General features: G+C 32.1%; 1 protein-coding gene across 2 annotated transcripts; it reads left to right on the forward strand.

Moving 5' to 3' along the window:
- The first annotated feature begins 296 nt into the window (after positions 1-296).
- On the forward strand, positions 297-27,392 carry LOC143049784 (proto-oncogene tyrosine-protein kinase ROS-like). 2 transcript variants are annotated; one of them, XM_076223517.1, is made up of 28 exons: positions 297-349; positions 857-1,200; positions 1,507-1,664; positions 2,749-2,930; positions 3,316-3,445; positions 3,864-4,111; positions 4,515-4,578; positions 5,242-5,444; positions 5,842-6,032; positions 6,675-6,967; positions 7,313-7,480; positions 9,288-9,490; positions 11,168-11,309; positions 11,905-12,146; positions 12,564-12,740; positions 13,328-13,526; positions 13,961-14,084; positions 14,918-15,087; positions 16,090-16,188; positions 16,731-16,863; positions 17,174-17,336; positions 18,002-18,196; positions 18,566-18,663; positions 19,237-19,434; positions 19,833-19,967; positions 20,582-20,730; positions 22,606-22,709; positions 24,393-27,392. In XM_076223517.1, exons 2-28 carry the CDS (start codon positions 920-922, stop codon positions 26,061-26,063), a joined length of 6,120 nt encoding a protein of 2,039 aa, XP_076079632.1. In that variant the 5' UTR covers positions 297-349; positions 857-919; the 3' UTR covers positions 26,064-27,392. The 2 variants fall into 2 exon arrangements, with proteins under 2 accessions (XP_076079632.1, XP_076079631.1); XM_076223516.1 differs by lacking the exons at positions 297-349; positions 857-1,200; positions 1,507-1,664; positions 2,749-2,930; positions 3,316-3,445 and adding an exon at positions 3,459-3,560.
- The last annotated feature ends 78 nt before the right edge of the window (positions 27,393-27,470 follow it).

Genomic DNA, 27,470 nt, shown 5'->3' on the forward strand with positions numbered 1-27,470 from the left:
GTCAGTTACGATTGGTTGGGACAGAAGCTGTACTGGTCTAATCCTAAACACAATGTTGTAAGTATCTACAAGTGTCAGTTACGATTGGTTGGGACAGAAGCTGTACTGGTCTAATCCTAAACACAATGTTGTAAGTATCTACAAGTGTCAGTTACGATTGGTTGGGACAGAAGCTGTACTGGTCTAATCCTTAACACAATGTTGTAAGTATCTACAAGTGTCAGTTACGATTGGTTGGGACAGAAGCTGTACTGGTCTAATCCTAAACACAATGTTGTAAGTATCTACTAGTGTCAGTTACGATTGGCTGGGACAGAAGCTGTACTGGTCTAATCCTAAACACAATGTTGTAAGTATAGAAACAACTATGACAATATTTTATTACTTCTATCACATGACCTCAAATGTCAGTTATGATTGGTTGGGACAGAAGCTGTACTGGTTTAATCCTAAACACAATGTTGTAAGTATAGAAATAACTATGACAAAATCTTATTACTTTTATCACTGTTCTGGTCTTGTCCTAAACATAACATTGTAACTATAAGTACTGGTAATTAAACTAAAGGCAGCTTCATGAAAGTAATTGAGGAGATGTGATTTGAGTAACATTGATAAAACTATTTGTCTGAGACTAAATGATGTGGGTATAACTTAAGCACTCCACTACAGCCTTCAACAATAAACAAATCCCTTAGATACTACATATCTTATAGTGAGCTTTATGTCAGGAACACTCCTCTATAACCTGGAACAGTGGTTTAACAGCACATCAAAAGAACAAATTCTTTAAATCAGTTAACTATTTTCTACCTTGAGATATAATTTATCATTGTATATGTTTCTGTATTTACAGATTAGAAGGTCTGATATCAATGGAGATAATATAGAGTTTGTAATACAAGGTACAGCTCGTCACATGGCAATTGATGCGTTACAAGGTCGTATTTACTGGGTTACAATGAATACCTTAGAAGCAGCTTACTTAAACGGAGAAGATCATATTGTATACTTCAATCTACCATATTTTTGTGGGAAGCATGTCATCAGTTTGACCTTGAACTTTGACCTTCGAAAAGTTTTATGGTATGTGAAGAGTTTTGAACGACAGGAGTTGTATATGTCAGATCTACTGGGTAATGGTGTGACCCCGGACCAACTGTCTGTGCAACCTCTTGGAAGTTTTAGCAGTATTTCTCCGTAAGTTTAAATTATAATACAAATCTTCTTGTAAATGTATTTTTTAAGTAAAAAATTTATGTGAGAATTGGTATGCACATTAATCAAAATGAGAAGTTATGTTGGTTTTTTTTAATTCATCACATACACAGCAAACAAAAATTCAGTTTTATCGATTAAATTTCACATAGGTGTTAGATTTTCTACCTTTATTTGCAATTACACCGCTCATGAAACTCATGATTTTTTCATGGTTAAATTTGGGAACAGTATATCTGTCAATATAAATCCTTTTTATAAGCCAAAATGTTTTTTTTTTCATTTCAGTTTTTCTGTCATGCAGTATTTTTCTCACCGCTTATTCTGGCAGAATGAGAAAGGCTCCATCATTGTAGGTGATCTTGAATGTAACTACACATCAGAAATAACAGTAGAACCAGTCTCTGTGTTTACTGTTACCCATCCATCACTCCATCCATATCCAGGTAACTACACATACCAAATAACATGGCAACCAGTCAAAATATAGTGACACATTTGTCTCTTCATCCCCATCCTTAAACAAAGAAATAGAAAGCTCACAATCATGAAGCTCAAATTATCTCCTTTGTTGTTATATTTTGTCAACAAACATCTATATCAAAAGAAAAGTAGATGGCACTTAAATTACAACAAATTGAACATATCTGTGGTCATAGAATCATATTCAAAACAGTGTAGCTGTGGCCATTGATTGACAACCTTCAATTATCCAATTGACTGGGGCAGATTATGTGAACGTTCGCTGTAACAAGCGCTGCTCACTATATACTTGTTAAAGGCACTTAAACTGTGGGGTCACAAAAGGTTATCAAGACCTAAATAAAGAAATTAGAAAAACTAATCAGGAATAACATGATGTTTTGATTTATATCAATAATATAAATCAAAACATAAAGTTATTCCTGATTAATTTTTCGAACTATTTTAATATTAAAGGCGTTAAGAACCTTTAGTGACCCCACAGTTTAAATTCTATAATAAGTAAGTAGTGAGCAGTTGTCGTTACAGACACACGTTCACCTAATCTGCTCCAGTCAATGGGATAATTTAAGGTTGTCAATCAATGGCCACAGCTACACTGTTTTGAATATGATTCTATGTGACACAGATAATCCATAACAATTGACCAAATCATATCTGAATCACACAAACTTATTGAATGAATATCAATTGCATTACCATTTGTAACCCTTGTGACAATATAGCTTCCCTTATAGACACAACCCTTTATCATGGATCTCATGAAAGGAATCACAATTCTTAAATATCATATTTACATAAGAAATATATAAGAAATATACTCAATACACCAGCACCCAATATTGCTTCAGGGACAAGAACACTAGTAAGTTATTTGAATAAACAGAAAAATGTTATAAAACAGAACCAAAAAAATGTATAAAATTTGAAATAAATTTAAAAAAAGAACATACCAAAAAAAGTGGAAGTAGTTGTGACAAGCATGAGAAATCTATTTCAAACAATTCTTTACATCTGATACATTGAATATTTACATACTTTTTACAGAGAGTTTGGACAAGAAAAGCCTTAAAATTATACCAACAGAAATTCAAGAGCAGACTATAAGATGTGAAGGTCATTGGTCAGCCTTTAACCTGACCTGGCAGAAGGCCATAGTTAACCATGGTGATATGTTTTATGAAGTTTCTATACAGATACATGATGATGCTGGAAGAAGTGTTGCCATGGTAATTATTTGTTTGTTTGAATGTCTGTTATTTCCTTATTGAATTTATATTGTTAAAGATCCTTTAATTAATAAGTCATCCATGAAAGCCTGGAAGTTCAAAAATTTCTATTCAGAGTAAAAAATACAAACATAGTGACAAATTTGATTGACAATATTTTAGAACGTATGATTGAAAATTTCACCGAAACAAAATCCGTCTTTATATTATGTACATTTTACCTAATAATATTTATTTACACAGAAGTTGAAATAGGTCATTCTGTTGTGTCATCTTATTCTACAATTCATAATTGAGATTTACATAAACTTAGATAACGAAAAAGTTTCTATGTGAAGGATAGCTAGTTTTGTTTTAAATAAAATAGATTTATCTGTATTTACAGCAAACTACCAAGAATTTTATAGAATTGTCGAATATATCAGCTTATACAGAGATGACCGTTACACTAAGAGCTTACACATACTGGGGTTATGGTCCAGTTACTGTGGCCAATGTCAATACACCTATGTCAGGTAAGTTAATTGTGTAATATATCAGCTTATACAGTGATGTCCGTCACACTAAGAGCTTACACATACTGGGGGTATGGTCCAGTTACTGTGGCCAATATCAATACACCTATGTCAGGTAAGTAAAAAATATCTTATAGGAAGGGGAGATAAGCGGCACTTCAATTCATTTGTAGTTGGGATAAGTGCATAAGACATCAAGTACTTGACCCTACTAATAAATTTTAAATGATAAAAAAACATAATGTTTTTTATATTATATATATTGTTATAAGTTTTGACAAATTTTATTCACTACTTTTCTTGTCTTGGTGTGATTAAATGCTGACCATATTGTATTGACTCGTGTGTATTTTTTAAATGTTTATATCAAAATATGAACATTAAACAATATATGATAATCCATGTTTATATATTTCAGTTCCCAGTAAACCATTAACACCAAGAGTCTATGTTACCCAGCATAAAGAATCAATGACATCAGAGAATTCTCTTGCAGCCGATTTCCGTTGGACATTACCAAAACTTTTAAATGGAATAATTACGGATTTCAAGATTTATTCCTGGAAGAATGGAGATAGAGATAACAAAAATACCACATCAGTACCAAGTTCTGTCAGACATTTTAATCTACCATGTCTACAACCTGGGATGACTTATTTCTTTCAGGTAAGCAACTTTTAAATATTCCTTAATTTAGGGACTGACTCAATTTTCAGTGGGAAATATAATATGAAATGTTTGATCTAACACCAATGCCAGGGAGCAATTCAGTATTTTTAAAAGGGCTATAAAAAATGGATATTTAGCAAAAAATTAGAACAATTTTATGCCAAAAATTAAAAAAAAAATTCATTCAAAGGGATACACTCATTATGACCCCCTAAACACCTTTTGAATGGAAGGTTTATTGGAGATGTTTCCAAAAAAACATTTAAGTTGAAAACAATAACGCAACTGAATTGTCTTGTCTTGTCTCGTCTTGTCTTGTCTTGTCTTAAATAAGCCTAATCATAATATTCAGTAAAAATATTGAAAAATATGGTTTAATTGATAATTGTTTTTTCGTCAGGTATCAGCTTGTACACAGAAGGGATGTGGACCCAAAACTAACCTGGTATCTGCTGAAGCTGATGGTAAGTGTTCGAGGAACAGGGAGGGGAGGAAGTGGAAGTACATGTTTTAAGTACCCTAGGAGAAGAAGCTAGCCTGATCATGTATAATATACTCATTTGTGATCAAGATGTGTAATTGATTAAAATATTAACTCATGTCACAAAATCCCTACATGTAATTTCTGAGTTCCTTAATTTATTAGATTCACGGTTACACCAGCAGGAAAACTTTAAAACCTCACTGAAAAGTCATGTGATCAAACCAATAAACATAGAAACAAATGAGGAAGAAGATACCATAGCACCATGGCAAGAAAACAAAAACAATGACAAGACTACAGTATTCTACAAAAACACTCAATAGAAAAATAAAAACTGCAAAAAAAACCAACAAAAAACCAGTGGTGATTGCAGACTCTCTAGTCATGCTTCATAGAAAATATTCCTTCTTGTGAAAATTGGAAAAGATAGGTTTTTTCAAAAAATAAAAACTTGAGTTTACAATACTTATAGCTTTAATTGTATGCTGTATTACCTTTAATCACAATAATGAATTACAGTTCGATTTACTTTAATAATCACAAAAAGAAATGCATGCAAAAATTCTGATTTTCCAGTTTTGGGTTTAAGAAAGATCTTTAGACACTTTTAATGTATTATACTTATCCTATGGTCTATTTTTAGCTGTAAATCCTGTTCCTAAGTTACTAGTAGTATCAGCCAATCAGATATCAATTGAGGAGGTTGACAGTGTGGGTAATAAGACAGTTGTATTAGAGCCTATTGTTTCACCAATGGTTGCCACATACCTGGCCCAGGAAAATAGGATGTTCTGGGTGGATAAAAATAACATGCTGAAGGAACAGAGTAAACAGGGACAGAAAAAGGTAACTTTAACTCTATTTATTCTAGTTTCTTATTGAAAAGCACAGGAGATATCTATGGATAATAAAAGTTCGAAGAGAAAAGTAACATAACCATCGCAAAAGATGAAAAAAATGTTGAAAAGACTATCTATAAAACACTGAATAAAAAGCTTAAGATTGCAGCAACAGACACTCCACCTCAAATAATAAATGTGGTAATTTGATGTGCTATGTTAATGTAAGCAGATCCAGCTACACAATGGCACCAGTTTGGAATAAAGCTATATGTGATCATGAGCATGCTTTACTGTGTAATTTGTTTTGATATGGGTTATAGTGAGTATTATTTCAAAGTACAACCTACAATAAAAAAAAATATATATGTATCATGACATTCATTAGTTTTATTTTTTGTTAGCTTTTAGAATTGGAGGGTAAAGTTACTGACCTTGCTGTAGATTGGATCAGACGGTCATTATTCATTGTAGAGGTCAACTCATCACAGTCTACAAGTTCAATTATCACATACCTACTGGATCAAAGTATTAGTTATAAACTACAGTCAAGAGATGGTATTATAAACAGCATAGTCACAGATCCTCATACAAGGTATTTTAATTGGCATTTCATTGGGTATAATTTTAAAATGAAAAATTTGGAAAATTCTTTGAGAATGCAAAAAAACACCCTTTTAAGGTCTTGTGTTTAATTTGCAGATTATAATAAATTTTGATATTTGCGAGTTCTGCACCAAGATGCAGCATTCTAATCTTAAGTAAAAGTTGGTTAGCTCGGTGTGAGAATAATTTGTATGCTTAGCATGTTTTTCTGATACAAAGCACAATTTATTTGCATCTCTCGTTAACATGTTCTTGTCCTGGCAGCATGTAATATTTGTCTTTAATTTAAAAAAAATTATAAAAAATTAATAATAAAAAAAACAATTCTTCATCATTTTCCACAGAATTTCCATTTATACTTTGATTACTCTCCATATTTTAAATTCTGTTTTTTTTTACTAACAATTCACTAAAGTAAAATTCCTGCATACTGATTTGATGAAAACAAAATAAAAGTTTGATCTTCTGAAATCAGTGGTTACTTCTTCTATGCAAATTAAGAAACAAGAGGACAAAAGGATGGGAAATAAAATGGGTGTTGTATAAATGACTAGCAGTTGTTCATTATTTCAGCACTGCTTTTAACTTGATGATGAAAAAACTTTCTGACGTATATATTAATTTATTCCAGTACTATAGCATGGACAGAATCTGACACTAGTGAGAGCCATTCCAAGTTGTACAAGATGGGTCCAGACCACAAGGTCAAACCATTATTTAGAAATGCCAGAAATAAAAGAGAGGCTCCTAGTTGTAATTGTTCAGCTTCTTTCCAACTAGGAAGTAAAATAGCTTTGGATAATACTGAGGACGCAAAGACTGAAATTCTATTTTATGATGAAGGAACCAAATCCATCATAGCTACTGATATAAATGGATGTTTCTGTAAATCTGTAACCAGTCAAACTCCTGACAGCAAGAAAGGTTAGTTTTTTACTAGACCTACAATTTTAATAGATGTAGAGACATAAAATTATCAGGGGTTTGTCTGTCTAGTCTAATAAGCACTCTCATGTGTGCAATTCTTTCCAGATTTTTATCAAACTTTTATCAAAAGCTTATGTCTTGGACATGGTCAAAAGCAATTGCAATCAACTTTTAAAAAAAAATTGTCCCCTTGGAAATAATAATTAAATGAAAAATTACATTGTAAGTGTTTTCAGGCTTTAATTTCTATAAGACATTTTAAATTGTTTTTGTTTTTTGTTGCTGCATTATAGAATTTACCTCATATTGGGTTTCATTAAAACTTGTACACTTTTGTTTCAGGTTTTCCACCCGACAGTTTGACAGTTGACCATTCCAATATTTACTGTTACAATAAAACGGAAAAGTTATTATACATAATGGACAAACAGACAAGTATTGTTACAACAAAGAGTTTAGAAGAAGTTCACGATATGATTGGATATGGGACACATCTCCAACCTTTACCTTGTAAGTATAATGAATCAGGTATAACATTTGGAAAGAAGGATACAGTAGACTCCACCTAATCGGATATCGGTTAATCGAATATATCGGCTATTGTAATATTATTTCAAAACACCGAACCATTCCCTATACATTTCAGTCAAAATACATCGGATAATCGAATATCGGTTATTAGAATATATCGGCTAATTGGATAGGAATATTCATGGAAAATGTGTGAAAACCATGTACAATCGAATATTTTGAAATAATTTCATATTTTTTTTGACAGGAAATGAAGCCGGAAGTTACGCCATTACGAAGTTTAAGAAAACTTCAGTACAGAAATGTTTCATTTTATTAATAAAAACGATCTTTCATAGTCAAATAAAACATATTTTTTCTTATTGTCTTGTTTATTTTATGAATTTGATATTATATTCTGCCCAAGATGTGTTTGTTATGTGTTTATCCAAATGTGATCGTTGTCATTTACTTCACAAACAATGACACGACAAAATGATAAACTGTGCGTGATGTTCATCAATGTTTATTAAATATGAATGAAATGTACCTCTTTCTCAACAATTTATTAAAATATATATAGAAGTCCCGTGTAAAAACAAGGAATCGTGTGTCAATAGCATGTCCCAGGTGAAATAGAATTATGTAACTTGTACACACGTACGCCATTTTCCTAATTTACATAATATTCAGCCTTTTATTTTGAACCACGACAGATAAGATAGAAAAGCAAAATTAATTTTACAATTTTATAATCATAAACATAGTTGTATTACTTGAAATTGGAAATGGATTTCATAAATAAAAAAATGTAGAAAATTAGATCCGAGTACGATTACAGGTAGAAGTTTATAGTCGGCATGAATTCGTAGCTATTAATAGAATTTACCTGTGGCCTACTTCCGAGAATTCATAGCTATTTTTAGCTTTTACCTGTTTTAACACACAAATGAAACAAATCACTCAAAAACAACAAGTCACATTATTTAAATGGTACATATTTTATTCAGATAATCAACACATAATTAATAATTGATAATCAATAGACTGACAGATAAACAAAATACATTATTATCAACTGATTGATCTGTTACTCAATCAACCGAATTATCCGAACTTGTACCTGAAAAAACAATGAGATTAGTTACAAATTTCCATTAATAAAGCAGCTATAATAGCTATTGGTATCTTAGGGTTGTGTCTGTCAATTTTGAAAAAAAACTTGGAGGAATATACGTTCATCGGCTAATTGAATATATCGGACAATCGGATATTTTTAGCTGACATTTTGGGTATCCGATTGGCCGGAGTCTACTGTACTAGGTAGATGTATATGGGAAAGACAACGCCATATAATGACAATCAAAATATTCAACTGAACAGGACTTTTGCTGGGTTTTTTCAAAGTATGGACAAAGTTCAAATCTAACAGAAATAAATGTTAAACTATAAATCTGCAGATTTTACTTTAAAAATGTATATATTGCAAGAAACTTGATTTGACAGAAAATCATAAGATTTGTATTGCTTAGAGTTCAATCTGATTTTTTGGTATTTTTAAAAACAACAAATAAGGAAGATTAGCGAAAGCCTTTGATTTTATTGTTTTAGGCTTCATTATCAAAACCAGATCTCTGTCTTTTAATTGATGCACCTTGAATAAACTCAAATTCCTGGAAAAAATTAAGCACTCTTTCTGATATCCCGAAATATTACTGATAAGTTCTGATAAGGATAAATCCCAATGCGCACCATTGTATGTATTTAAATGACATGTAGAAATTTATTTACGTTTCTTTCATTTTAGCTACAGAATGTCTTTATCCTCAACCATATAAAGGTTCTGTTACCTTGATACAGAAAACAAACCAGACCATTGAATTAGAGCTGGAACTCATCACCTGGCCACTGTCTTGTACTGGTATCTCTGTTCCTGATACTAAGTACTCAGTATATTATAAAGCAGGGACCCAGCCATGTGGTTCTGCTGGCAGTGGATGTATATCTGAGGTATGGACAATATCTTGTATAGATTTAATTTGATCGAAATACAGATCTATGTTCACACTGCCATAGATCTGACAACAGTCCCTGCTACTTTTTTATTCAGGCAAATTTTGAATCAGCCAATGTATTTTCAGCGTTCAAATTATTTCAATGAGGCCAGTTATTATTGGTGGAGAAAGCTGGAGTGCCATAGAGAACCACTGAACTTTGGTTTCAAAACAAACATCCTAGCAAATTAAGATTGGAGTCAAAAGCATCTGCCATTTGTGGAACTAGAATTCTAAGTGTTGACAGGCTTTTAACTACTTAGACCACTCCTCTAATGAGGATTCTATTGACATTAAAAGATACCGGTAATGAAAAATCTGGTAAAAATCTAAGATTCAAGTATTAGAAAATATCAAATCAAAGTTTGAACAACACATTAATTCATGAATACATGTAAACTGTCCCAAGTCAGGAGCCTCTGGCCTTTGTTCGTCTTGTATATGATTTTTAATTTCAGTTTCTTGTGTATAATTCGGAGTTTAGTATGACGTCCATTATCACTGTACTAGTATACATATTTTTAGGGACCAGCTGAAGGACACCTAGGGGTGCGGGAATTCTCGCTTCATTGAAGACCCATTGGTGGCCTTCGGCTGTTGTCTGCTCTATGGTCGGGTTGTTGTCGCTTTGACACATTCCCCATTTCCTTTCTCAATTTTATAGCTCATGTCTGAATCATCATTGGTGTTATTTCATGTTTTTCACCCTTTTTGATTTCATTGATTAGCTATCCTACAAATATTATTTGACTATGTAAAATTGAGAATGGAAATGGGGAATGTGTCAAAGAGACAACAACCCGACCAAATAAAAAACAACAGCAGAGGGTCACCAACAGGTCTTCAATGTAGCGAGACATTCCCGCACCCGGAGGCGTCCTTCAGCTGGCCCCTTAACAAATATATACTAGTCCAGTGATAATGAACGCCATACTAAATTCCAAATTGTACATAAGAAACTAAAATTAAAATAATACAAGACTAACAAAGGCCAGAGACTCCTGACTTGGGACAGGCGCAAAAATGCTGTGGGGTTAAACATGTTTGTGAGATCTCAACCCTCCCCCTATACCTCTAACCAATGTAGAAAAGTAAACGCATAACAATAAGCACATTAAAATTCAGTTCAAGAGAAGTCCGAGTCTGATGTCAGAAGATGTAACCAAAGAAAATAAACAAAATGACAATAATACATAAATAACAACAGACTACTAGCAGTTAACTGACATGCCAGCTCCAGACTTCAATTAAACTGACTGAAAGATTATGATTTCATCATATGAACATCAGGCACAATCCTTCTCGTTAGAGGTTTAGTATCATACTATCATAACATATATGAGAAGAACATAACCCGTGTCATGCCAACAACTGTTTTTAGAATAAATGTGTTTAGTCCCGATGCAAAGACCTTATCAGTGACTCAATATTAACGCCAAAATATGCAATCTTTAATGACTTGACAACAGTATCGCAATTATATCCCTTCTTAAGAAGTCTATTCAAAGGTTTTGTAAGTTTCTGAGGTGAATACTGACACCTTTGTGCTTTATAAAGAATATTTCCATAAAAAATTGGATGTGTACATGTATGTGTATCTTTTGTGTAAAATATTTGTATTTTTTTATTTCAGGCCTCTTACAACAACACCATAGCTCTGACCAAGCTTCAGCCCTATTCAATGTACATAGTGCATGGGGCCGTCAGTAACTACTACACAGAGTATTTATCTGAGGTGCTGAGTTCTCCAACAGTATTCCAGACCAGAGCAGGAGGTTTGTTAAGATAATTATGATTAAAAAACAAATTCTTTCTGTATAACATATGATAAAGACAATTAAAACTAGATGAAATTATGGTTAATATTACACTATTGTAAGCCATAGTAAGCTATAAAAGGCCCCAGTAGCACTAAATGTGAAACGATTCAAAAGAGGAAACCTATGGCCTGAGTTATGTGAAAATAGTGATGGACAACACACAAATTTGGCGAACACAACAAAAGAGCAACATTACCATCTTTTATTAATACAGATTGTTCCTTTTTTCACAAGTATACCTATTTTGTATTTTGACTTAAATTTTAAAGGGATCTCATAGGGTTACTTTTTAATGGCACTATCTATATTTCATTATGTGCTGCTATAATAATAACAAAAATACAGATAAGTCTCCTCTGTATTAACCTTTGCAAATTTTGCATTAAAAATTGTATGCTTTTGAATCAAATAATCACATTAAAAAATGTATGCTTTTGAATAAAATAATCCCATTGAATATTGGATTCTTATCAAGTAATCTAAAAATGATTATATTAATTCTGAGGCCTCTTTTAAGCATGTTAGTAGTAATGTACCATTTTTATTCCAGTGCCTAACAAAGCAACAATAGAATCTTTGATTGGAATATCTCCAGAACAGATTAATGTGACATGGTCTAGACCCACCGTCTCAAACGGCCCTCCAGAAGATTTGGTCTACGCTATTCACTGGTCTACCCAGACTAACAAAGGATTGTTGAGGGCAGAAGTAGAGGTCAATGTGTCACATGACCAAAATGTCTACAAGCAGACAATATCAAACTTACTGCCAAATCATAATTACACGATTGAGGTAAATTATTTAAGATACAAATAAACCAAGATGTTGGGTTTATGTCAGTAAGAGGTCAAGGACACAAATAAAAAAACAATATTAAAGTCCTCCATTTAATGCATACAATAAAAAAAATGATGATTATAAATGTTCTTCTGTTAACGTTTTCTTTTGAATTCATGAAATGTTTCAAATTGAAAATTTTCATTCTGGTAACATTAGCATAAAAGTCAACCTTGAAAATGATAATTTTGCTTTGCTCTTCATTCAACCCTATAAACTCAGGCACCAAGAAACCAGTTAAAAGATATTATCAGAGATAAGAATAATAGGCTATAGATTGAGGATGTAAAAGTTAATTTTGAAAATAAATTAGGTCTCACTGTAATATTTTTCTGCTTGAAGTTTTTTCAATCTCTAGGAATATACTTACAGGTGAAGGCTGCTAACTCAGAAAAGAAGATTTTCAATACAAGTGATCCTCAAACCATAAGAACATTTGAACTACCAAGGGACATAATTCTACTGTCGTCTGCTAGACATAATTTAACCATAAGTTGGACATCACCCTCTGATGGAAGTGTGGAATATGCAAAGTTTCAGTACATAAAGGTTAGTTGTCAATCAGGGAATCAATTCTCCATTTTAGAATCTAATGCATTCTGGGTAATTTTTTCAAAAAATTACAACAAAATTTCCAAAAAAAGAAAATTCAACCTATGATGTGATGTTATTTTTCATTTTAGGGTATAAACGATAAAATTACCCATATTATGATAGATATTGAAATAGCCAATTGAACTAAATAAACAAGTTTCAACTGGTGGTGATTCATTTTCTTTGGTTAATTGGGTACTGGTAAAACAAGACTTTAAATGTTCAGCTGCGTATAACTTTCCTACAGGCTGGTATACAGACTTTCAAAAGATCAACGAAATCAAATAGCCATGAAAATTCAAGTTTTCCTGATAGAAAGAAAAATTGATATACATGAAAATTAATGAATTCACAGTAGCTTTATTTGATGTTAAGTAAATAAGAATGCAGAAATTCGAATTATCATACAGTAATTTCATAAACATTATTTATTGCATAATGACTACAATTGTTCAGCAAAATTTGTATAAAGTTTTGATCTAATTGAACGTAAACAAATAATTAAATGTGGTGAACATCTTTTAAAATTTCTATTTTTTCAGTGTCCATATGCAGAAGAAGCTAATTGGATTAATATGGGTGAATTTCCTTATTACACGTCATCCAACCAGACATTTAATAAAACATTCAGAGACCTGGACCCCTTCACTGATTACTGTTTTCGTATGGTCCTTTTATACAAAGGGACTTCCACTAAAATGTATTGGACCGGTGGAGATAGATTTATGTTCAGGACACAGTGTAAGTAGTGTAAAGTGGTTTTACCAAAACTACATGTATATAGAAATAAAAATGTCTAAACTTAATGAATTTGTATTGATAACTCAAGTGAAATATACAATAATACTGCATTACGGTAACATATTCTTCTGTGGGTAGTTTCCAACTTTAAGTATATGGAAGGGAGTGTGTATAAAGGCAAGACTAATATGTATAAAAGAACAGTTAAAGACAGATTAATTTTAGGTTACAGGGAAAGTTTTGGGAGGGGAGTGTCGTTTGTATAAAGGTACGACTGATATGTATGAATTGACTGTTAAGAGCCGGATTAATTTTAGGACACTAGGTAAGTTTGGGGAGGGGAGTATGGTATGTTACATTATTTGTGCATGAATTTATAAAAAAAATTGCAATAATTTCTGAATTTAGTGTATTGTTATTGTTTTCTTTTATAGCAAGCATTCCAAGTGCTCCTGATCCACCAATAACAGAATCTTTGTCAACCCAAGGGTATGAAGTTAAATGGTCAGAACCAAATGACAATGGCGCTGCAATCCTCCATTATATACTACAGTATTGGTAAGTTAACTCCCTTTGGAGTTCTATCAACAATTAAAATACCCCTTAGTAATGATAAGTATTTGCTTCATACACATATAATGCCAATAAAATTCACAATGCTTGTCTTTTTTTTTTTTTTTTTTTTAAACATATCCAGTGGCAATTTTAGCAATGATAAAGACAATGCAATACTTTTTGAATGTATAGTGTTTAACAAATAATCCCTCAGTCATTGAAGTTCTCTTTTGAATGGACATGAGGAAATAGAGTGAGTGACCCATATTCGCCGCATAATTCGTTCGTTTCCATTTACATCCGACCTACATTCCAATATTTAGACCTTTTTATGTAGGTTTCAGAAATTTTACTATGTGAAAAAAATGTTTGTAAACTCGAGAGGAAATCAAGTTGTTCATGTACCATGTTGGACACACTTTTGCCGCAATGAATGATATGACCATCCTCATTATCCTGGTATATTATGAAAACTAAAGTGTGTAACTAAATGATTAAGCTTGAGAGATCATTCCTATACGATTATTCTCACAAATATTTACTTTTAGACTTCGCATAGTTGCCATATAAATCTTACATGATAGCTAAAAATTGTTAAAAATTACCTGCATATTTCTTTATATGTGCGAATAACCTTGGAAATGGGGTAAAGAGGAATATCAACCGTTATAACATTACAAACCGTCTTCACCATCTATTTAGGCAAATCCTGTGTAAAGGCACACAAATTTAAAGAAAAATAGCAAAACGGTGAAAATGTGTCCATGGCGAATATGTGCCACCCACTCTACCAAAAATCCATTGACACCTGTTAGTACATGATTATAATTTTTCAGGAGTACACACTACCAGATGTGGACTGAAGTATATAATGGAACTGAGGCTCGTTGGGTAATTGATGATGGTGTTTTAACGAGTGGTAAAGAATACTTCTTCCGTGTCGCTGCTGACAATGCTAATGGACTTGGACCATTCAGTAATAACAGTACAGCTTTTGTATATAGAGGTAATATAGCTATAACATAGGTTTAAATGTATGTACATACTTTAATTCCTCTATTATTTGGGGAAAAAAAACCTCTATAGTTGCTAGGGTACAGTGAAAATCCTATACACTCCCTATTAAAATTAATGGAGAGGTGTCACTAATACCAACCCACTACCAAAGATTGCATTACAGAAACAAAATAATTGAAGCAATAATCTGCAGATTGATCTGTTAAGCAATAGTATACAAAACACAACATAGGTAACTAATAATGAACTCTACCAAAAATTTTGGTGATCTCAGATTCTCTGGAAGGATAGGCAAGTCCTACTCCACATGTGATCTCAGATTCTCTGGAAGGATAGGCAAGTCCTACTCCACATGTGATCCCAGATTCTCTGGAAGGATAGGCAAGTCCTACTCCACATGTGATCTCAGATTCTCTGGAAGGATAGGCAAGTTCTACTCCACATGTGATCTCAGATTCTCTGGAAGGATAGGCAAGTCCTACTCCACATGTGATCTCAGATTCTCTGGAAGGATAGGCAAGTCCTACTCCACATGTGATCTCAGATTCTCTGGAACGATAGGCAAGTTCTACTCCACATGTGATCTCAGATTCTCTGGAAGGATAGGCAAGTTCTACTCCACATGTGATCTCAGATTCTCTGGAAGGATAGGCAAGTTCTACTCCACATGTGGTCTCAGATTCTCTGGAAGGATAGGCAAGTTCTACTCCACATGTGGTCTCAGATTCTCTGGAAGGATAGGCAAGTCCTACTCCACATGTGATCTCAGATTCTCTGGAAGGATAGGCAAGTCCTACTCCACATGTGATCTCAGATTCTCTGGAAGGATAGGCAAGTTCTACTCCACATGTGATCTCAGATTCTCTGGAAGGATAGGCAAGTCCTACTCAACATGTGGCACTCTATGTGTTGCTTATGTAAGTACAATTCAGGTGATAACAAGTTTAACCTATTGTTTTTACTGGTATATTATTTTTTTTTCATTTTGCAGATGTTGTTGCAGCAGCAGACGACACAGTAGCCATTGTGGTTATCTCCCTTTCTTTCGTGTTTGTATTCCTGGTGGTGCTATTGTTTGTTATATGTTATGGTGAGTTTTGATTACACAGAACTCTGCATTATTTTAGTTTTGTCAAATTACTGTGAGGGGTTTTCTTGTCAATTCCTTTTGAAAAATCATGCTCTTAAATTAGTCTGTATAAAATTGTTTTCTTGAGCAGCAAGTATCAAATTATTATAATCTGTTTTAATTTACCACTTACAAGTTATGTTCTTCGCTTATGTGCCTTTATGACATCATGTACCAGATAAAGGGGATCGCCTGTTTCTGTGCATTATTAATGTTGATCAAGCGTCTTGGTGATTGTCATTGTGCAGGATAAACTAGAAATAATGTTTGTTTTGTTGATATCTTATCACAATTCCCTAATGACAGTAGTGCTTAAATTGTCAATTATGAGAATTCAATTGCAGAATAAGGGCAATATATCATCATATTTTTCCCAACCACTTGCTCAACATGGAAACAGAATTGATGATGCCTCTAAACGCACGAATAATGTCCACTGAAACCAAATTTAACAACCAATATATGTATTAAATGTATTACATGTTCACAATGTTATTTTGCAGTAATGAGAAAAAGAAATAGAAAAAATAGGAAACCAAAAGAATTCATTGTGCGAGGACCAGACCACGAGCTAGCTATTCTGAGAGAGCTTCCACTGCACACAGCGCCAGAGAGTAACACGTTATATGCTATCAAGTAGGTTATTTTAAACAATTGTGTGCATTCATTATTGCAATGTTTCATTGTACAAAAAAGCATTAAAATTGACATACTGATGTTTTATTCAATTTGATGTTGAAGTTGTGAAGTTTTGGAATACAAAATGTCACCATGAATACATATATTTATCATTTGGATGTGAAAATTAGAGCCCATTTTGAAGGAGAATTTGACTATTCAGGACCAATTTGGCCCCTGCAATAATTGCTTATTCCATTTAAGTAGTTTTAAATAATGTTTTTTAAAATGATTTTACTTTGATTGGAAAATTTTGAATCTTTTTCAGTGTTGTGCCTACTGACAGTGATATCGCCAAACTGCCTCACTTCCGACGGGATCAGCTAATGCTGACCAAATTCCTTGGAAGTGGTGCCTTTGGTGAAGTCTTTGAAGGGGTTGCAAAGAATATATTAAGTGATAGTTCTGGGGAAACAAAAGCTGCAGTGAAGGTTTGTTATATATGCTATAAAATCTGATTTTTTTGCAATGATATCATTAATGAGAAATATGTGACAGGTTTAATGCTGCTTTAAAAGAATTTACATTAGGTAAATTCTTAACATTGACATATAGCATGGGCTCCTGGAGTCGGTTTCACAAAAAATCTTACGACTAAGATTGGTCGTAAGTCGTGAACAATTCAGTATACTTAAGATCAATTTTAGTCGTAAGTTTTTTTTGTGAAACCAACTCCTAGTTTTTGTTGATGAATATACAAATAAGGAGATGTGGTATGATCGCCAAATCACAATGAGACAACTATCTGCCAAAGTTCAAATGAAAATGGATGTAAGCATTTATAGGCAACTGTAAATCCTTCAACAATGAGAAAACCCATACCTTATAGTCTGCTATACAAGTTCAGATGTTATGCATGTTCAATAACTTCATCAGGAATTTTCTGGAAAGCTCAGGACATAATGATATGATGTAAGAAAGACAACTATGGAAATAAATGTATAGTTTTTTTGTTCAAATATTTTAATTTTAAAAGACTGACCATGGATAGATTCTTTAAATTAATGACCAATAGATATGATACAAGTTTTCTTGTACGTAATTTAGATTGAAGATAATCATATTTTTAAAGTGTATTTTGTAATATTTTTTACAGACTTTGAGGAAGAGTGCATCAGACCATGAAAAAGAAGAGTTTCTGAAGGAGGCAGTATTGATGAGTAATTTCAAACATGATCACATTCTGAGTTTACTTGGCGTCTGCCTGGATAATGATCCACAGTTTATTATACTAGAATTAATGGAGGGTGGCGACCTATTGTCTTATTTACGGACATGTAGAGGGATGTCGGTGAGTAACCAGAAATTTATTCGATAAAATTTAATTGGTTGCAATGAAGTTCGGAGATTTCCCAGTAAATAAAAATCAATAATTTTACTAAGCTAATGTCTTTTAGCTTTTTGGCGTATTCAAGATGTGGATAAAATCAAAAATTGAGAAACATGTACAACATGGGACAAAGCATTTGTGAATACATTTTAAGGTTTGTTGAAAAAAAAATTATTTTGATAATTGAAATCTTAGATTAGTGATTCTATAATTATTTGTTTATTGTCTGAAAGCAGAAACATGATAAACATATATTTATGAATTCAGATGTTAATCTAATAAGGTTTTTAAACTTGGCTTGAATTATTAGATCCTTTTTTTCAATTTCAGACAAACTCTACCAGTTTATGTTTAACAGATTTAGTGAAGATTTGTGTTCATGTTGCTAGGGGATGTAAATATTTAGAACGAGAGCATTTTGTTCATAGGTAAGTAATAAATATTAAATTAGGAAGGAAGCATTTGAAAAGGTAACAAAAATGAATTGTTAAACATCAATTATGGTTGAATTTTGATATACAGTATTCAGAATTTATACTTATCAATGGATAATCAAAGGTGTCTTAATAATTATACTTAAGGGATTAAAGTTTTTTCTATAAGATTTATATAGCAACCTGTTAACCTCCCTATTTTAGTGTACAGCCAAAAAACAATTAGGATGTTTCTTTTATGCATCAGCATATATAATTCAAGAATGTTTGAAAATCAAGAAAAATATTTTGTCGCAATGGTACAAGTATAAAAAAAATATAATTTCCTTCCTCAATCCTAAAATTTTTAGTTGGTGCCAGAATATATATGAAAATATACTGTATTTGTAGGACTATTCTAATTAAATAGATGTGGTAGGGTAGAACTGTAATTCAAAATTTCCCCCAACATCAAACGGACAAAAAACCATAAGTGACTAATAACTGGTGTCTAAAATTGTATTTTCCTATTTACCCTGCATGCATGTTCATAAAATAGCCCTAAATAATCTTTGACTTCCTTTACAGAGATTTAGCAGCTAGAAACTGTCTTGTCTCATCTAAAGTTCCATCAGAAATAGTTGTCAAAATAGGAGACTTTGGTTTAGCCAGAGATATTTATAAAAGTGATTATTATCGTAAAGAAGGCGAAGGATTATTGCCTGTTAGATGGATGTCACCAGAATCATTGGTAGATGGAATATTTACTACCCAGTCAGATATATGGTATGTTTTAGTTCAAAGAAAAAAAAATCACTATTGAAATTCAAAAATATATATTCTTTGAGTTCAGTATATTTTCGATTGTTATTGTGGATAATTTTAATTATAATTTTAACACTTCATTGTGTACAGTAGTACGATCAAATGCTGAGTTAAATATTTATTGCTGACAATTAGTTGTTGACTGAATAGTAAGAATAATATGAATAATATATCTGGTTTATATATACAGTATTTAAATAATATTTACTCAAATTTCATGGTAATTATTATAATTATTACTTATCCTATTCCATGAAAACATATGTTGAGGAGTTGATTCATCTTCATGGATAAATATACATTCTTAAAAAAATTAGTGAAATATCAAAGTGATGAAGAAAAATTATGTTTTATTTCAGGGCCTTTGGGGTAATGATGTGGGAAGTCCTAACATTTGGTCAGCAGCCTTATCAAGCCAGGACAAATATTGAAGTGTTACATTATGTCAGATCTGGTGGTCAGTTAGAACAACCAGAACATTGTCCAGAGGAATTGTAAGTTTCCAAATAAAAAATGTGCATGTCTAACATTCATTTTCACCTCTGCCTTTATCCTCGGTGAATATGATAGGTGATTGTTGATTCTTTATCAGCTGTCACATTTTCTTGATCTGATGGCCAAACAAGTGACTGTAATGTACAAGTCAAATTCATATTAACCTCAGCCTTTATCCTCAGTGAATATATTAGGTAATAAATCTTCTTTCTACCTTATCAGGTGTTATATTTTTCTTGTGCATACCCATCTAAGATCTTAGACCAGAATTCACTTCAACTTTAACCACATTCTCCAATTCAAAGCACAGAGTTAGATTTATTTTTTTACTTTTAAAATATTTTACTTTATTTATTGTCAAAAGAGTTCAAAGACAGATGGATTTCTCATTTTAATTTATAATTATTATATAACTTATATGTTGTTTGAGTTGCAGCCTAGAAGATAGACCAGGTTAATACATGTTCCTACATGGTCCAAAGAAAGAACAAATTTTTTTTATATTTTGTATATAGATTAGAATAATGATGGAGCTTAGAGGAGAGACCATACAACTAACCTACATGGTACACAGAGAGACTGTATTTTAATAATTTATTTGTTTATATTTTAGATTTGTCCTTATGAAAAGTTGTTGGAGTTACAGCCCAGAAGATAGACCAGACTTTACATACATTTTACAGCAGTTAGAACAATTCCTTGAGAAATGTGTCACTTTGTTAGCTGATTATATAATGCCTGTCAGGACCAGGCCTGTCGATGGTAATTATAATAGATAATTTAGGAATAGAAAATAAATGTTAAAAAAAAAAATGGTCAATATAAGGTGGGTCAAACATAATTAGGTGAGAGACATTTTGGAATAAGTATATGAATAGTAAGGTTCCAATCTAGTTGTAATTGCAATATAGAGGCTTTTTCAGCACAAATCTTATAACAAAATATGACTATAATTTTTTCTGTATATAGTATAGTAATATTAAATATTAAAAAATTTTATTTTCCGAGACCATTAATTTTTGTTGTTGCAAAAATTGAGACATTAAATGTTTTTTATTGAGGTGCTGGACGATCTAGAAATAGTTGGCGTAATCGCCAAGATGTTCATCCGTCATCTGTCAACAAAGTCAATCGTGACGAAAGGTACCCTGTGTGTGACCATGTTGTTAACTTCAGTTTGATTTTGTTAAATTTCATGTGTGGCCATTTTTTATTCATATTTTAACCTTATTTAATATCATCTATTCACATGTTATTTACAAAATTTGATTTTTGTGTTACACTTCGTACATTCATCTGACATCTGCTAAAAAATCATTTGTTAGTTCTTTAATTTCATTTTGTGTATTTGCTTTTTGTTTTATTATCCTGCAATCAACATTTTCAATATACGAATTCAGATAATTTTGTTGCCAATTGTCTATACACAATTAATTAAAAATTTTGATTTAAAAAAAGTAATTAGCTACAACTAGAAATTTAAAAATAAAAAAATCCATCTTTTAAGCAAAATTTATAAATTGATAAATTGCAGGATAAGAAAAACCTAATTATATATATACATTGTCAAAAGATATAAAATTTATTGTCGTTGATTATCAAACCAGAGAAAAGCTCAGTAAGCTTACCTTTTCATCTTGTTTTTATGCTTATTGACATAAATTTTGTATTTTCCGACATTGTTATATGAAAGATGGATTTGTTGTAATTTTGTTGTTTCATTTGAAGAAAACTTGCAAAAAATCTATTGAAATTTTTCACTGGTGTTGATATCTACCTTGCCAAGAAAGAGTTTTTAGAATTTCACATTCTTGGAACTCTCACTGGACATAATTGTTTTATTTTTACTGATTTTAAATGTTGTTTGATGTTAATTATGTATGTTTTCATTTCATCAAACTTTTAATTCTTGTCATTTTATGATAAGTCTCATATTGTAATAATTGATTATTTGAAAGAAAAACAACCCAAAGGTTCCAAAACCACAAGTCAGAAAAAAATTAAGATTCTGAAATTCTGATGAAAGAAAACAAAAACCAAAGTTGAACTTGGTTGATGCGTAAAAGACAGCAGTTTAGGTTCAGTGACACATACTTTTATACTATTCAAAAAATCTTTTAATGAGTCGGAACCAATAATTAAGGGGCAGATTGAAAACATCCACTTTTAATTCTAAGATCATTTGGAACATGCATGAAATATTTGCCACTGAACGTAAATCAACAAGCCATCAATCATTTTAATTCTACAGAATTCAATTTTATAAACTGCTGAAATGATCACAGCAAAAAAACAGAGATTCGAAAAATGCCAAAACAGATTAATCAGGAAAATTAAAACATAAAGAGCTAGAATTCCTGATTAGGAAATTAGATTATTTTTTTTTAGAAATGATTTTCATAGAACATTTTATCTTTTTTATACATAGTGGTGGTTTGACCTGTGTTTCTGTATCTTGTTATTCTGAATAGCACTTTTCTAAAATTAAGCATTCATGGTATAAACTTGATACTTGTGCTGAGCTAGAAAAATCATCAGCTGTTTTAAAATTATTATTGAATTTTCATTAAAATACTTTTTTACAAACTTATAAGTGTTTAAATGAACAGTTCTGACATTTTCCATTTTTTATTTCAGTGGATGGTTACCTAGACAACCAGCACCTCCCCCACCCCCACCACCCCCGCCCCCTCAACAACAAAACAAACCAGAGAACGACCTCATCACTTGGACATGACGATGTAAGTAGACATACCAAGTTAAAGTAATGTAAATATACTAATTACCGTAATCAAGAGTAACAATACTATGTATTTTGCAACATGTGCAAGAAGAAAAAGAAGTTAATACTTAAATGGTCGATAATATTTCAAAATTGGATCTTTTCCTCTTTAATAACACCAACAAATTTCAAAAGTTATGAAAATAAATCACCACATATATGCAAGAGGAAAAATAAAGTTAATATTTAAATGGTTGATAATAATTCAAAATTATATCTTTTCTACTATGATTATACCAATAAAATTAAAAATTTGTGAAATGAATCACCACCATATCTGATAGAAGGGTTTTAATACCAAAAAAAAAAAAAAATCTGTGAAAAAAAATAGATCATTCCATTGAAAATTATTTTTCTGAATAAAAAAAAGGGGGGAAATAGGTTTTCCAGACAATAACTTTAGATTTAGTGAATGGATCTCTATAAATTTTTACCAGAAGGTTCAATACCACTGAAGGAAGGTTTGGATTGATTTTGGGGGTTATGGTCCCAATTGTTTAGGCGCTCAAAATGTTTTGGAATTAGGGGCAAAAAAGGGGAAAAACTAGGCTTTTCTGGTCAATGGACAATTAAAAACAATTTAAAAGCAGTGTAAGGGAGGTAATTAAAAAAAAAACAGTTAACATACAATATTGGGTATGTTTGGATTTACCTCCCTTACACTACTTGCAAATTATGTATAAAGAAATGTCAGGTTTTGGACTTATTGAAAAAAAAGGGGGGGGGTAGTAGTTTTCAAATTTTTTTCCCAAATTTTTGAAAATATTGCATACTGTGGATTCATTATTATTCGTTGGATACCAATTTTCGTGGGTTTCGTGGGTACAGGTAAACAACGAATTCAAATGTTCCACGGACAACATATTTTCAAAAGGCTTTGTATACAGAGATTGGCTAAACCACGAAATCAAATATCCACGAACATGTAATTTTTTAGCAATCCACGAAAATTGATACCCACGAAAATAAATGAATCCACAGTAATAGATTTGTAAGATATTGACATTTGTTTTGTCTCAGAAACTCATATTATGTTAAGAATTTGATCACAATCCAAATTCAGAGCTGTATCAAGTTTGAATGTTGTGTCCATACTTGCCCCAGCTGTTCAGGGTTCAACCTCTCTGGTCGTATAAAGCTGCACCCCGCGGAGCACCTGGTTTTTCTGAATAGGATTATCCCATTGAAAGTTATTTTTCTGAATAAAGATCATATCTTTTCTGTTTTTTAGATTATTCATACTCTATATATGATGTGGTACAATGTACCATTGAGATAAATGTTAATCAAAAACATAAGGAAAAGAATGTGAAAAACTGCAGGAAAAACCCTTACCTTTAAATAGAAAAACAAAGGATATGGGGTATCCATCCACGACACAAAATCAACACTTACACAGCAAAAAATACATAAAAACAAAGGAACAGGGTTTTTATTGCTGTTCTTCATCTCAAAGTCACAGTGAGGCCTTCAACACAGAGCAAGACAACTCTCACTTCACTCTAAGTTTAAGAAAGTTTAAAATGGTATTGGATAAAAAAGTGTGAACAATTCAAAAGATGCAAGCCCTTCTCATGTAAAGTTTTTATATATATCTATCCATATATTTCAATAAATAAATACAAATTGATATCTTTAACAGAGTGACAGTCAGTTATACAGAAAGATTATTCATCGTGCCACATCATTTGATTCTCCTGAGCCATGTGACGCATCAGCTGACTATCTACATCCTCAGACGAATGGTACACCAACTTATTTAGAACTTGTGACTGATCCTCCGGTTAGGAAAACATCACAGAGTAGTGAACCTTCCTCAAGGAAATCCTCACAAAATCGTGAACCATCTGTTAGAAAAACATCACAAAGCAGTGAACCTTCCTCACGGAAAACTTCACAAAGTCGTGAACCGTCTGTTAGGAAGCCGTCACAAGGCAGCAGTCGTCATAGCTCATCCTCAAGTGATATTTATAGTCACGGCCCATTCACTGGTTACACTATTATCAGTACTCCAGAAGAAATTCCAGCAATTCATGGAAAGTTTAATGATAATAATAGAATGCTGACTCAGCACAGTTCTTTGACAAGTCAGCAGAATTTTGAGAATATTTTACAAAACTATGATCACGTGACTCCACTGAATCAGATGGACTTGTCAAAATTACGTTTGGAACAGAAATCAGAACAACATCCAAATTATATGCATTCAAATCATGATTCAATTAGATCAGAGACAAAGTTGAAATGTGATTCATCTGAATCAACCACTCAGCATAATCATGATTCTCCTGAATCAAAGGCTCAATGTAATCATGATTTGTGTGATTCGAAAACTAAGTTGAATTGTGATTCACCTGAATCAAGAATAAAGTCAAATCATGATTCAAAAGAATTGAAAGCAGACGCTTATAATGATTCAAGTGAATCAAGATCAGAATCAAATCGTGATTCAACTGAATCAGGCACTCAGTCTTCTGACAGTGAAGAAAGTCAAACTAGTGCTTCAGCCTCTTCTGCCAGTGAAGCAAGTCATCAGGGATCACTATATACAAAACAATCACAAGTCAATCAAAATCATGTTCCTCATCATTATCAGAATCAGGATAATCACCAGCATCATAATCATGATTCTCATCGTTTAAATCATCTTCATCACAAACATCATCATATTGCTTCTGTTAAATCTCCAAGATGTGTTCAAATGAATGCCAAGACTGTGAACTTAACTCATCTAAACAATCAGAATCTTGTTCGTCAAATGCAAATGGATCAGCCAGAACACTTACGTCAATATTGTCAGTCTGTGACCTTAAACGATGACCTTCATTCAAACTATGACCATGTACCACCACAACTTCCAGAAAATAGCTACAATGAAAGACTAAACTACGATTATCCTAATCGATTCAATAGATCAAACAGTGCGGAAGAAAGACAACATTTTCAGAGAGTTGATACAACTCACCAATCTCACAGTGCTGAGGAAAGATTGGTTTTCAACAGGGGACGAAACAATTCTGAAAGTTCGATTACAAAATTCAATGGCAGCGTGCGGCAAAATAATAAGGAGAATGTAGATTGTTACAAGCATGGGATGATTGAACAAGACAATGGGCTGCCGTACAAAAACTTAGATTTCCTCGACAGTATGAATTACGTGGATTGTAACCGAAATAGAACTTCTCATTCTAATATGTCATCGAAATATGGCTTATCTGAGTTACCATCACATGTGATTTATGGCGGGAACTTCGTAACACCTCAAGCTTATCCCATGTCAGACCAGGAAATTTTGGCTGCTACTCTTGTATAAAGTTTGTTCATTGGAGAATTATTTGCATGACAAAAGACTTAACTGATGTGTGTTCATTTAGTTTGTATTTCTTAAGATTTAATTTGACAAAAGGATGTATATTTCCTGAAACTTTTACTCTTTTAGTTTTATTTTTTTGTATATATTGCAAGGAATTTCATCAAAGGTGGTTGTACATTGACAAGATAAGATAACAAAAAAAAGTCTAATTTCTCTGAAGGGAAGTCAATTTTCTTTAAGAAGGTAGAACTATGCCAGATTGAAAGTAACATTATTTAAGCTCTCTGATGAAAGTTAAAAAAAAGTTTGAAATTTAATTAGATTTAATAAGATATATTTCATGATCATTTTAGTTGGAATTCTCTTTAAGTTAGAAATATTTTTTGAAGAATTGCACAACTTCCATAAAAAGCATATAAAACTAAAAACTTTAATCATGTTAATTGTACTACCACTTTTGAGATATTCCTGATAGAAATCCTATACAACTGTAAGATTATATCTTAAATCCATTCCTAATGATAAACATGACAGCAGATATTCATGATATTATAACTATGTTTTTTGTTTATTTTATTGTGTTTTTTGTCTTGTATATGAACAAGTTTTGTTCATCATCACGCTTTTAAATGGTTCGAGATAAATTGGCAAGTCTTTTTTTCATATGTTCATCAGTAAGTGTTAAAGTAGCTTTGTTTTCTTTTTATTTACAACTAGAAGAGTAAATAAACTTAAATGAAAATGTTAGAAAATTTACCATATTATAGGCGTTGCTCATGTCATATTTTTCTCTATCTGGCTTCAAATGATTATTAGAGTATCTATAACAACACAGCTCTTGATATATGTAAATTTAGTTTTAGAAAAAGGGTGTGAATTTGTGTCCTGATTCAGTTTTATTCAAAGAAAACTTACCATTAACATACATGTAGTGGTAGATCTTGGTCAATCATTCAGCTAAAATTAAAAAAAAAACCTGTTTGAGGAAAAAATTGATAAACTTTTTTCTATTTCTTTGTTTGTTTTTAAAGTACAGTCAAACCTGTATATAAAGTTCACCTTTTGGAGCCATTAAAAACTGACCACATAAGATAGGTTGACCTTTGAATTGAGGTTCAAATGTATTTGTATTACTACAATGGGGGAAAAAAGAGGATGACCTTGATAGAGATGACCTTTATAGCAGGTTTGACTATATATGCCTTTTGATAAGCCCTCTGCTCAAATTTGTATGCATATGATTGGATTGTTTTCTGAGTTCTTCTTACCATGGGCCAGTTATCTATATGTCATCTGTTTTTCAATGACATTATACATATACAGTGTATGTACTAAGGCAGCAACCATTTGATTTTCTGGGGGGGGGCTATGGTTTTTTTTTCTGGACAAATTTTTTTTTTCTTTCAA

The sequence above is a fragment of the Mytilus galloprovincialis genome, chromosome 10, assembly GCF_965363235.1.
Source record: "Mytilus galloprovincialis chromosome 10, xbMytGall1.hap1.1, whole genome shotgun sequence".
Lineage (NCBI taxonomy): Eukaryota > Metazoa > Mollusca > Bivalvia > Mytilida > Mytilidae > Mytilus > Mytilus galloprovincialis.

What these genes read in the sequence shown, in the direction of transcription:
- LOC143049784 (XM_076223517.1), top strand. Translation starts at nt 920, where the DNA reads ATGGCAATTGATGCGTTACAAGGTCGTATTTACTGGGTTACAATGAAT. An exon ending in GCAGTGGATGTATATCTGAG is followed by an intron (nt 9,491 to 11,167) that starts GTATGGACAATA and finishes TTTTTATTTCAG; the next exon opens with GCCTCTTACAACAACACCAT. An exon ending in GGACATGTAGAGGGATGTCG is followed by an intron (nt 18,197 to 18,565) that starts GTGAGTAACCAG and finishes TTTCAATTTCAG; the next exon opens with ACAAACTCTACCAGTTTATG.